At 38.7% G+C, this 13,509-nt stretch overlaps 1 protein-coding gene across 12 annotated transcripts in view; it reads right to left on the bottom strand.

The window, feature by feature from the left end:
- trpm3 (transient receptor potential cation channel, subfamily M, member 3) overlaps positions 1-13,509 on the bottom strand; it is a 195,088-nt gene that overhangs the window by 152,694 nt on the left and 28,885 nt on the right. For 11 of the 12 annotated variants that reach the window (XM_073840244.1, XM_073840243.1, XM_073840240.1 and 8 more), the window contains exon 1: positions 4,439-4,528. The exons of the other annotated variant lie outside the window; for it this stretch is intronic. In XM_073840244.1, the coding sequence (XP_073696345.1) occupies positions 4,439-4,528 (90 nt within the window). Of the gene's footprint in view, positions 1-4,438; positions 4,529-13,509 lie in introns of those variants that run through there. 12 annotated transcript variants of the gene reach the window in all.

Genomic DNA, 13,509 nt, shown 5'->3' on the forward strand with positions numbered 1-13,509 from the left:
ATTGCATGTCGTCAGAGTTTACAGTGTTGACAGCTTCGTAATAAATAGCCTAAAGGAAGCGCTGTAGATTTGTTGTATATAGCTACTAAAATATGACAGACCGCACAAAAACAGCACTTTAATTTACTGCCGTGTTTGAACAAAGATAGTGATTGATTTCATGAATACAGGAGCCAGATTTTTTTAATTGTCAGAATCTATAGTACATAACAAATACAAAAATAAAAACAAATCACAAACTTTTGCAGTCAAGACTGTGAATAAAAGACAAGTGTGGAATGTAAGCCAGATTTGGCCCAGACTCTGTTACTATCTGGGAAGCAAAGCTAAATTCTATTGTAAATTTGTTAACTGACAGTAAGAATATATAACCGAATCAAGCGGCTATTTTCGTTTGCAGAAGGTAAAATGCATTAACGTAAAAATTTAACCGACAGGTCACAGCGGCTAGGCCTATAAGTCACATTATTATATTCTGAAATAAACAGGCCTACAGCATAATGTTATGACATTATTTCCCTCACTCCACAACAAATCCTTTAACTTTAATCTTATTCAGAACAGAACAATGATGAAATAAATAAATAAATAAATTTGCCTAAACAATCCAAAACAAATTAAATGTGAAAGTAAAGATGGGCTTATGTAGACTACCTCTCTTGCCACAAATACAAATGTTTCCATATCTGCAATGTATTTGAAGCAAAATTATTATGCATTGGGTAAGCTTTGTACTTCATGCACGTCGACGGAAAATATCATGATGAGCAAAAATGTGCCACAGGACCGGTGGTCATGCTGAACTGCATGTTATACACACTATTTAAATTGACTAGTGTAACTTTTGGGTGACTGTTTTATTTTTCAAATGAACATAGTGTGCGCGTAAGACACCAGCGCGACCAAACAGCTGAATATCATATTCTGTCATGTTGGTCATAGTAAAGGCATAATTTGCTACTGCAAAGTCCAAAGCAGTTTGAAGTATTCAGAATATTAGCAAAGATTATTATAATTCGTTTAGACTAGAACACGGTTTCATTCTTATTTTGCTATGGAACCTGGACGTTTTTTGTTTGTTTGTTTTTACTAACGAACCGAAATATTTTGCCTTTCGCCATGAATTTGACACCCACTCTCTGCCCATCTTGTACTTCTGAGTTTGAGATCTTCCCAGAGCACTAGCCTGCTTCAAATACTAAAATCAAGGCGCCCATCACTAGCATTGCAGATTATACAGTTTTCTGTTGCTATGTGGGCGCTCAGTTTTTTTCTGACATTTAGCTAAAATATCGACAACAAAAGTCTCGACAACCAGTGCTAGACTAAGACACACTTTTCTCATATCTTCGAATGCAAAAAAAAAAAAAAAAAACATTAGCCTTTATAAATGTACTTTCAATCAACACTTCTTTATTTACCTCAAGTCTGCAAACACGCTGAGATGCTTCAAACTGCGTGCCGCACTTCATTCACGAGAGAGGCGGGAGGAATAATACGGTTTGACTGACAGTTTAATGAGCCAATGGCATCACGAGGTTTAGTGGCGGTGGCGTCGCTTACTGACCCAGGATCAGTGATCCGTAGCAGTTATATTTCCGATTTGAGCTTAAAGTATAGAACAATATATAGCTTGTAGCTTTTGTTGACGCTACCGCGTTACTTGATCAAAATAATAGCTTAGCTACTGAAAAGCTATTTGATTCAGAAAACAGCGACGCTACCACCACGCTACTGAGAAATGTAGTTAAGCTAGTAGCGTCACTACTTGTAGCGACGCTACTGCCCAACACTGCGTATTTCATGTCTTGTGAAATATCATTAGATCAGGTTGCAGAAACTATAATATTATAATAATCACAATCTCTTGCATGAGGAATGTTCTATAGCATGAATGCATTTCAGATGTGCTATACTTTACATTGTAATGTGGGGTAAAATTAAAGATAAATATTCACAAATTTTGTACTCAATTATTAATGCTATTCTTTAAAATGAATGTTTTTACAAAACAATGTTTTGAAATATGACACCTAACTGTAATGTTGAATAGAGTGGAACTTTGTGTGGGCACACCGACACACAATTTATTTATTTTACGTAACACAAAACAATCAGGATCATTAGAGAGATGCCATCAAATTCAAACAAATTTATACTAAATACAAATAAAAAAAACACCTTAGTAGTTTATATAACTTACATCATCTACCTACTAGGGATGCTCATGTTGACCGTTTAACCGTTAACCGACAGTAAGAATTTTAACCGATTATTACTATCAGTTAAACGGTTTAAAAGGTTTTTTTTTTCTATTATTATTTTTTTTATGTTTGCTGCATGGTGAAAGAAATAATGCTATTTGTAAGTTATCTGTTTACTCACGCGCGCGTGTCCACACGTGCAGTGTGGCTGTACAGACAAATTTCGCTTCACCTTTACTTAGTGAACAGATGTAGTATATGCAACTCAATGGCAAGTGGCGTTATTGGGTTATTAGAGAGTGAATCCGTGAGTGAATGTATTCAAATTCTGAATGAATTATAGTCTAGAAAGTGCGCAATAGGCGCTCCCGTTACAATCACTGGAAAGCTATCACTCATCCTAGAGTAGTTCATCTCAATCTCATAAAGTTATTAAAAAGTAATAAAATAACCTTAACCTTAAAACCTAAATAATAACCTTATTTATTTAATGCCAACACTTTCTTTGTTTTAATAAGAGAGTTCGCGAAAGTGTAGAAATCAGCAAAACTGAAACCGGCACTTTGGTTGGTGAGTGGATTGTAACATAGCCTCCTCTGATTGGCCACAGTGATAATCAAATCAACATACATGTCTGTGATTGGCTATTGCTGAACGCTGTAAAACACGCGCTTCTCCACACGCAAATGACAGTGGATGGAAGTCCCGAACCGCAAATTGAAAGGATTTTTGTGATGGTGTTTTTTTTGCGGATCTAAGAGTTAACAGGCAGTGGTACAGTCTATCCATACAGCATGTCCACATGTTAAAAACTTGGCATACTGAGGTATAGGCTGGCCTGCTATATATTTTTATGTCCGACGGGAAGAACAAGACGCGGTGACCGACCGGTTCTTCAAAGCGCCAGTGTTTTAGTTTTGTCATCTTAATTAGATAGTTATTTAATTTATATATTCAGTGTAGGCATTCTATTTTTATTTTAAACTAATTAATTATTCTAATTTTATCAGTTAACAGTTAATGTTCGGATAACGAGCAGCGGTTATCGGTCGGGAAAATTAACCGAAATGAGCATCCCTACTACCTACTAAAACACCCCTTCACCACAGCACACACCAGTGACTGTAGCTGATGTGAAAAACTCACTCAGTGAACTAAAGCATTTCAGAACCATCTTTATCATGCGAAAAGTAATTTGCCTCCTTAATATTTCATTTTAGGATCCAATGACTCCCTAGTCATTTCTTTTGCCTGGAACCCAGAATAAAATCCAGCCTTCTGCATTTCACAGCCAGTGCGAAAAAGCAGCTCACGACATGCTGTAACAGTTCTCTGTAATACTACACCTCCAGAGTCGAAACACTGAACCAAGAACATAATGATCCACTCATAACACTGTGAGTCATGACCTGGGGAGGATTTCACTCCTGGGAGTGCTAAACGAATGTAAGCACTGTCTGTGACCGATCTACACTGTATTATTACTACAACACAAGCAGAAATTGATAATGTAACATCAATGACTATAATACAAGAAGACTGCATTACATACTGGGATACATTACTATACAACAACCAGCAGAGATCTCTCTAGAGCTTTCCCCCTCATAAAGCAACTATCACGGTCCCAAGTGTGCGCTAAAGCTTTATTACATCTATTAGCTAACATTTCCGTGCAAAATACCACAACAAAGGTAATAATCTTTTTCATGCATGCAATTGAGAAGTTTCTGATTTGGGTGAAATGCTATACTTGTAAAGCATGTACAACTTGTGATTTGTGGGTTAGCAATAAAGCATTACTCTTGAGAGGCTGACAGCACTTACTGCACACCATGTGATGCAATTTTTAATTTAGCTGCGAGACCTCAACACTTCAGAGTCTGACAATATACTTCCACATGAGCAGAGCACCTGTCATTATCAAATATCACGGAGAAGTTTAGCTGCTTCAGCGCACTGAAAGAAAAAGCTCTTATGAAGCACTGAATTTCCGAGCGGATGAAAATGCTTTAGAGAGAATCAATCCCATAGGTGATTATACTCAAATGATGATGGTTTATGTATCGGTTAAACTCAAAATCCGCTTTAACAAAAGCTTTCTGTTTAAATCTACTCTTTTTGTGAACATTTTAACAACTACTTTAATCAGTACAAACCAAAAATAGTATTTCCTAAGCATTTTGCTTATAAAAAGACCTCTTTCCTCCCCCATCTCCCCATCCCACGGGTACCTTAAGCAGGCGCACAGACGGAAGGAAGGCTGCATGGCACAGTTTCCGTATGGTCCAGTTGAGCGGCCGAGGAGCATCCAGCTGGTTCATCGCTCCCGGCCGGACGTTCCCGCCATCCGGAAAAGGGCCCCACATTGGGGCGGCGATGCGCGAGGGGTCTCTGTCCGAAATCCACTTAACTCATGAAGCATGACCCTCCTCAGCCCCTGCCGCAAAGCCGCGCAACCTGTTTCCCCCCGACACAGAGCTCTTCACCTGCACCCCCTCCCTGCCCTCCCTCCCCTCCCCACAGATCCACTGGATCGGGAAAACACCTTCAGACCATACAGGGTGTCCGGGTCCACTTCCACTGGCCACGCAGACCCAACAGTGCCAGAGATGACTGGGAGCATGCGGTCTGAATGAGTGGAGAGGAGCAGAGAGAAGAGGAGCGAAGCTGAGTGGAAGAGAGGAGAGTGGGAAACAGTAGCTGTGATGTAGAGCAGCAGAGCGGCACTGTCTTGAGGAACCCAGAGAGAGAGAGAGAGAGAGAGAGAGAGAGAGAGAGAGAGAGAGAGAGAGAGAGATGGATGGAAGGAAATGAGATGAATGATAGTATGTACTGACAAAACAAAAGATACAAGTGATCATGCTGTAGAATGAGGTTGAGAGTTGCTGTGAAGCCAAAGCACTGGAATTGATGAGGAATATTAGAAAGCAGATGGAAAAGAATGACGGATTGTGCTCTTTTCATTTTAATACCACATCTTTCTCTTGTTTTAGGTCTTTCAGGGTCACAAATGAAAAACTGAGAGGAAAGACTCCCCTGATTCCCTCCCTATTTGTACTTCTCTGACCTGTTCTCCTCTATTCCCTCTCTTTTGTCTTCCTCCGAAGCCCCCTCCTCCTCCATTCCCGCACACTCCATCCTTTCCAAACATATGACGCATTGACCAACGAAAGGATAATGGAGTAGAGCGAGAGAGAGAGCGAGCAACAAAAAAATGTCTCTTCAGTGTACCAGATTGCACTGCTCCCCTCCATTGGATGGGTTTAATAATACAGTGTTTGTTATACGGTCTGCCATTGTTTCTGAAAACGTGTTAGGGAAAAATTTTTCCCTGAGGGAAGAAGTGCTTAAACAAATAAATGGAGAGAACGCGGTAGAAGAGTTGGCCATCATGCATTGCAGTCACTAGGTCGGCATCCCTGAGGATCAGATGGTAATAATGAATCTCAACAATCAATCCCCACTCTCCACAGGCATCACCTGGCCATGCAGATGTGCGAGATGTCACAGAGACCTGGGTGGAATACTAAGTAGCGCGCCAAGTGGGAAGCTCCTCCTCTTCCTGCTTCCTTCTTGGATGCGGGGTTCTCCTGTCACTCAAGGTATCTTGAGATGGTGAGAAGATTATGCAACTCTTCAAGGCAAGGTGTGTATCCATAGCAACCTCCGTTTACCAGTGTCAGTGAGAGATTGGGTTTAATGTGCAGGTATGTGGAAAGAGGATTGTCCTCCAATCAGATCTGACAAGACGGGCAAGCAGCGCCCAGAGATACAGAGATTTAGTGAGTGGGATTTAAACAAGGGAGAGCATGAAGACACTGTAAACATGCGTACCATATTTTTTGTGACAGCAATAACCATGGGTCATGTATAGGGTGCATTTTTTATGTCACCAATAAATATATCATAATATATATTATTATTTTTAAAAATATTAAAGGGATAGTTCACCCAAAACTGAAAATTCGGCCATTAATTACTCACACTCATGTCGTTCCAAACCTGTGAGACCTTCGTTTGTCTTTGGAACAAGTTCTCTCTGACCCAGATTACATCAAAAATATCTTAATTTACATTTTTAGGTGAACTAACTGTTTAAAGATTAAAATCAAATTAGTTAGATTTATCACAAGGTCACAATTAAAGGGGTCCTATAATGCTCTTTTACAAAGTCTTTTATTTTGTTTTAGGGGTGCACTAGAACATGCTCTCATGCTTGGTGGTTCGAAAAGCGCATAATTTTTCACATAATTTACATTATTACAATGGCTTTCTCCCCAGGCTAGCACAAATGGCTTGACTAGTTCCAGGTTCCACCTTCCGAAAAACCAAATGTATTGTGATTGGTTAGCAGTCCCACTGTGTTGCAATTGGCGAACAGGATAGCCGGTGTTCAGTACTGCCACGCCCCTTACCAAAGCAGCAAACCAGATTAAAGTGATTCTTACGTTTTAAATATGGACATTTTATTACAAAAACACATCGGATCGCTATAGAGGAGGCTTTTACTGACCCCCCTGGAGCCATTTGAGGCACTTTATATTATGGATTGACTTGTTTTGGACTGATGGAGAAAAACACTCGTCTATGCCATTCAGTTCTAAAGCTTGGGAGTGCCAGGATTATTTTAATATAACTCCGATGGCATTCGTCTGAAAGAATAAAGTCATATACACCTAGGATGCATTGAGGGTGAGTAAATAATCTGCTACAGTAGTGTTGGTCCTATCGGCAGCCTGCGAGATTGCTGATACATGATATTATAATTTTTTTGTGCTACTGTATTTAACTACTTACATGCCCGAAACCAGCTCCAGCATAGAGCTAGTGAAGCTATCTACACTGTATGATGAATAAATCTCTTACCACACACTGCACACGTCTATGGCGCGGCAACCGATGATCGTCACTAGTCAATGTTTATGTTTACATCAGGCGCGGCTCAGCATGTGTTTCGACCCTCTGTACCGCACACGTCAACAGCGCGGCAGCAGCAGGGCTACCGAAGCAGTTCGTGGACACTTTTCAAGACATACTTTCTTGAAAAAAACACACACAGGTTTGAAATGTACTGCGCAACAAGAGTGACCCTGTTTCAATGCACCCAAAAAGATATTGGGCTTAATTTTCAAATGTAAATATGTCTTTTCTCTCTTTTCTTTTCTTAAACAAAAAGTCAAACTAAATCCTTAAACAAAATAGCAACCTGATCTCATGACGAAAACATACCTGTGGGAACATTTTCGCAAGATGCGAAAAATGTACCGCCATGTGTGTTTTGACATATTATATGTGAAAATGTCCACTAAGTGGTGCTAAAAGTGTTAGTTTTTTTATTCCCCAGAACAGATGAACGTACAAATGGTCCATTTTATGTGACGTTGGTTTTGTATGTGTCACCGCAGTTCTGACTTGTGAAAATGTCTGTTAAGTGGTGCTATATAATGCTAACACCTAAACCTACTTGATAGTATGAACAAAAGCTATTGTGATGTAAAAACGCAACTGCAAGCATGCCGTTTTAGCTTGTTTTCGATCACTTATCTTTCTTCTCTTTCATCGTCATGATGCATACCCAAGGGTTCTTCATGCTAAGTCCAACTGTGGGAACTTTTTCACAAGACGTGAAATATATACCGCCATGTACGTTTTGTAATGCTCCGTGACTTTTTAAAATAATGTAACATCTACACTACACCTAAACCTACCCAATAGTATGAACAAAAGCGGATGTGACGTAAAAACGCAATCGCAAGCATGCCGTTTTAGCTTGTTTTTCAATCTCTTGTCAATCGAGAGTCGTACCCAAGGATTCTGCAAGAAGTCTAATATCGTGCCAGCTGAGCTACCGAGCATCTTTGATTATGAAAACGTACCTGTGGGAACTTTTTCGCAAGACATGAAATACGTAAGTGTGCATTTTGTAACATATTCTATGTGAAATGTCCACTGAGTGGCGCTTAAAGAGTTTGAACAGATGAACGTACATTTGGTACGTTTTATGTGACATTAATTTTGTATGTGTCACCACAGTACTGACTTAAAATATCCGCTGAGTGGCGCTATAACTCTAATGCTCTGTGACGTTTTAAAATTACGTACCATCTACACTACACCTAAACCTACCTGATAAAATGAACAAAAGCGAATGTGATGAAAAACGCAATTGCAAGCATGCTGTTTTAGCTTTTTTTTCGATCTCTCATCTTTCAGATCTTTCGTCGTGAGTCATGTTTTTAACGGGATTCATACCCAAGGATTTCGCAACTCCAATTACAAGGTTACAAGTGCAAAAACGCAATCGTAAGCATGCCGCTTAAGGTTGTTTCTCGATCTCTCATCTTTCAGGTCTTTCATCGTGAGTCAAGTTTTTTTTACAGGATTTGTATCCAAGGATTCTGCATCCAAAGTCCAATTCCATGCTGGCTGAGCTACCGAGCAAGATTGTTATGGAGCTGTAATCATAACTGTGTACGAAAACGATGTGTACAAAATTCTCGCTAGTGTTACTAGTGTTCATTTCTGTTGGAAACTGCAGTGATATGTACGTACTGGTGCGCATTTCGTGTCTTGCTAAAAAGTTTCCACATGTACGTTTTCGTCATGAGATCAGGTAGCAAGATAGTTATAGTGCAGCTGAGATTTATGATTAAATTAATTGTGCCTGTAGATCATGAAAATAATGAGAAAAAAAGGTTAATAACACATTTAATGGATGTGACCAGACAAGCCCCAAAAAACTATTTATAAATTCACACGCCAAACCCCCAGACTCTTTCGGACTTGTGATAAGTGAGTGTAGCTTAGGGTAAAAGTCAACCACTTAACCAGCAGCATTCATTTTAACTTCAGCATGCATCACACAACATCTGCACAACACAGTCAGGACCAGGTCTTCATTGTACACAAGTACACACACACACAAACAAGCAAATCACAGAAGCATCTAATTACTTTCTGACCTACACAAAAGCAATCACACACTGCTGTTTACATGTCACTACCTCCTCGCCGCAAAACACTGGTGTGGAGAATATGTTCCACAGTATGTTTGTGTATCTGTTTATGCATGCACAGGCAAATATATTTGAACGTGCGCGTACATGTAAGGTGTTGAATATCATCAGACATACACCCACAAGTATTGATTCATATGCCAGTTTCAGTGCAGATCCCATTATCAGCAGTGATTCAGTGTAAAATAATGCTTGACGGCTCAATGAATGCTTAGAACATGAATAATATATGCTAAAGATGTACTACTTTTAGTTATAGTCAAAATTAAAGAGATAGATCACCCAAAAAATGAAAACTCTGTTATTAATTACTCACCCTTATGTCGTTCCAAACCCATAAGTCCTTCGTTCATCTTCAGAACACAAATTAAGATAGTTCTAATGAAATCCCTGAGCTTTCTGACCCTGCATAGACAGCAATGCAACTGAACCGTTCAAGGCACAGAAAGGTAGTAAGGACATTGTTAAAATAGTCCATGTGACATCAGTAGTTCAACTGTAAATTTAAGAAGTTACGAGAATATTGTGTGCACAAAGAAAACAAAAATAATGACATTATTCAACAATTTCTTCTTTTCCAGCACAGTCTAACAACCGTGGGAGGACCCTTGCTGTCTATGGAGGGTTAGAAAGCTCTATTATTTCATCAAAAATATCTTAATTTGTCTTCCACTGATAAACGAAGGTCTTACATTTTTGGAACGCATGAGGGTGAGTAATAAATGACAGCATTTTCATTTTTGGGTAAACTATCCCAGTGTTTTTCAACCACTGTGCCGCGGTACACTAGTGTGCCGTGAGAGATCGTCAGGTGTGCCGTGGGGAATTATTCAATTTCACCTAAAACAGGCCCAGGTTTCACACTGAGTAGGTAGAAATATGAAAGATCAAAAAAATGTTTTCATTGTGTTTGTTTGATTCCTATTCAAGACACTTTGATAAGAATGACTGTATATTGTTAATTGCACTTTTTATTTGACAGAAGAAGGAATATCAGGGCTCGAAATTGCGACCATTTTGGTCGCATATGCTCCCAAAATTTAATCTGCGCGACCTCTAAATATATTTGGGAGCATTTGTGCCAGTGCGAGAAATTGTTGTAGTGCGACTTGTTTTTTTTGCTGCAAATGTTTCTCTCTCTCTCTCTCTCTCTCTCTCTCTCTCTCTCTCTCTCTCTCTCTCAACCTCCGTTTCGGATTTGCACAAACTGCATTGCAATAAAGGGTGTGTGATGTGACTTGATTGTGATTTTTGATTGTGGACCATTAAAATCTCTTCACAATATGCTTATGAAGAAATATAGTATCGTGCACATTCTGTCAGATGCAATTCTGGCGCCTCCGCCTCAGTATATAATGTACAAGGCATACATTCACATCAGACTTTTCGAAATCCCGTTTGTGGTCCCCCACTTTCAAATTCTTTTGTTAAATTAATGCGTTGATGCATGATCAGCACTGCCGAGAGTTTCGTGCGATCGTCAAAATGAAACCGAAAGCAAAACACGCACGCGCATTCAAAGGCAATTTTGATACATCGCCATCGGGTTTAGAGAGCGACTCCCCAATGTACGCAAATTAGGCTACATAACATATCTAGGCTGTTATTAGTATATGTGGGTTATAATAGCTTCATAGGTTGTATTTGTCAATAGCTCTGTATCATGCTTGAAAAATTTGGTCTCTATTTGCACTTTGAAATTGAGAGAGTAGCCTACTTTGATTATGGCTGCATTTATTGTTTGCCCTTAATAGGATTAAGAAAGAATTGTGTAGTTTATTTTTTGTTATTTCTACCATAGATTGTTTAAAAATGCAGTGGTTGCCTCTAATTTAAATGGCTCTACCTATAATAGAGAGAATAAACATCTTGTTCATGTACTCATATCTTAATATATTCTTGTCCCTTGCTTAAGGTTTAAAATAAATATTTTTAAAAAAGCCTTTTAGAATCTAGAGTCAGCCCATTTGCTTGTAAAGCATCAGCAATCAGAATCAGCCATAAAAAATTAAGTTTGGTGCATTACTAAAAAGAAATGCCAGGATGAGTGCTGGCTGATCTGCTCAATTGGCAGTTGTGGTGCTCCTTAATATTCAGTGGGTGCTCCTAAATTTTTTTTGGTGCTCCTTACTTTTTGGGCGCTACCAAGTAAAAAAGTTAATTTCGAGCCCTGAATATGAAAGATCATAAAATACTTTTTTCTTTGTGTTTATTTGATTCCTGTTCAAGACACTTTGATAAGAATGGCTGTATATTGTAGGCTACAGAGTTACATTTTTTTACAGTTTCGATTGCTGGTGTGCCTTGTGGTTTTTTTCAATTAAAAATGTACCTTGGCTCAAAAAAGGTTGAAAAACACTGAACTATCCCTTTAAGAAAATGTTTATTGAGATATGTATACTTACACCAACACGCAAAAATGAGGAAAATATACCCAATAAAAGCATCCCAATTTTTCTTTACCAGTTGTGCAGTGACAAAAGCCTATCTGGCTTAAAATAAAATGGACAGAGAATGAGATGCTTTAGGATTCTGTCTTTCTCTTTCAATCATCATCAGCGTAATGGCTATTCCCACAATCCTTAGACATTCATTGAGACTGTCATTGTGTGATTTTAAGCACATTGCTCTGAATAAATTTTTTAATTAAAATAATTTGCACTATTTAACCAAAACAAACACATACAGTAAACCAACAAAACAATAGGATTTTCACAAAGCTGGAAATTATAAAAATCATTCCTGAAAACAGACTTTAACAAACATTGCTTCATACACCCAATGCTACCAAAACTGCTCAATTATCAGGTCCCAATGATGAAGATTTACTACGCAAATCCAACAGGGTGCTGCATTTGTGGTGAACTCTGTAAAGACTATAGCAAAGCACCCTTATCATTATTCAGAAGGGATGATGGAGTGAGAACTGTCTCTTTAATGAGCTCTAGTTGCAAGCCGTATTAGTTCGGGAGCATGGCAGTCCCAGCCAATTTGAAACAGTGGCAGAAGTGAATGTTCCTAGCACACTATATCATCCTTTAATCTTTGCAGAACGCTGTGATTTCACACCCTCACTGTTTCAGACATATGAAACTCATTTTGTATGATCACTTCTGCCTTCTATACCATATTTCTCTATAGACTCACTTAGAAGGTATAGAGCACATTATAATAATCACTAATACAACTATGTTGCATTTGCATCTCTTATGTACCCGCGTGAAGCTCTAATTACGTAAAAAGTGTATGCTTGTTAGAGCCACAGAGTATGTGTTTATTGTGATGGATACTGTGCGGCTGTGGGCAGTGAAAATCAAACGCTTCTTGGTCATCACGATAATGAGCCATTTGCTTTCTTTAGTTTCAAAAAGCGCCGGTGATTATATGTGATCTGCCTCGTGTACTGAGGGTATCTGACAGGGTGTTTGTGTGCTCTATTGTCAAGGCTCCATTTAGCAAAGGTTGAAGATATTCTTCCTGATGTATTATACAACTTCAGGCTTTTCTGTCCAGTTGTGGAACTCACAGTGCCTATTTATGTAGCACTGCACTCTGAAATATGAATGCTGGTGTTGTTTGGCTTTATAGTAACACTGGCCCATTTAAGTGAATAATCATGGATGAAAATAACCTTGGAGATAAGTGCACTATGCTACTTGTCACTTTGAATTATAGATACAGGTTAAATGTGCACCAAAATAGTTTTTGTTGCCATTTTGAACCAGGGAATGGAAGACATTATGGGAATATGTGTTGCTTGTTTGTTTTTGGGACTGTGGAGGCCGTGTGTTTGTTACCCTGACATCAGGCTCTCCTTATTTGTTCCTTGCTTGATATCTATACATTTTTATGACATTGTAGCCATGTCATTACCACTATCATATTTTCTATGAAAGGCTCATTCTTATTCCATCTTCTGATTTCCCCCCACTCCTCATTTCTCTAGATTTTAAATAACTTCAAGCACTAAAAAAAAATCTGTGTGTGATGCATCTATTCAAACACTAGATGGCCATCACATAAAACGAATCCATGCACCGGAGCTGAGCTGGGGAATATAAAGAAACATCTAGCTTATCAGTATTTTTGCTAAAAAAGCATTTTTATTATGCAAATGTGATTAAAAAAGTCCTGTATATAAAAGGGGAAACAGAAATGTAAAGATTCAGAACAGCATGTATATTTTCACATCTAAGCACATCTGAAGCTGCATTGCAATAGAATATATCCTATATTCTAAGCATAATTAGTTCATTTCAAAAGCAAATGCAGTCATTTCACATGCA

Source organism: Garra rufa, chromosome 5 (assembly GCF_049309525.1).
Source record: "Garra rufa chromosome 5, GarRuf1.0, whole genome shotgun sequence".
Taxonomy (NCBI): domain Eukaryota; kingdom Metazoa; phylum Chordata; class Actinopteri; order Cypriniformes; family Cyprinidae; genus Garra; species Garra rufa.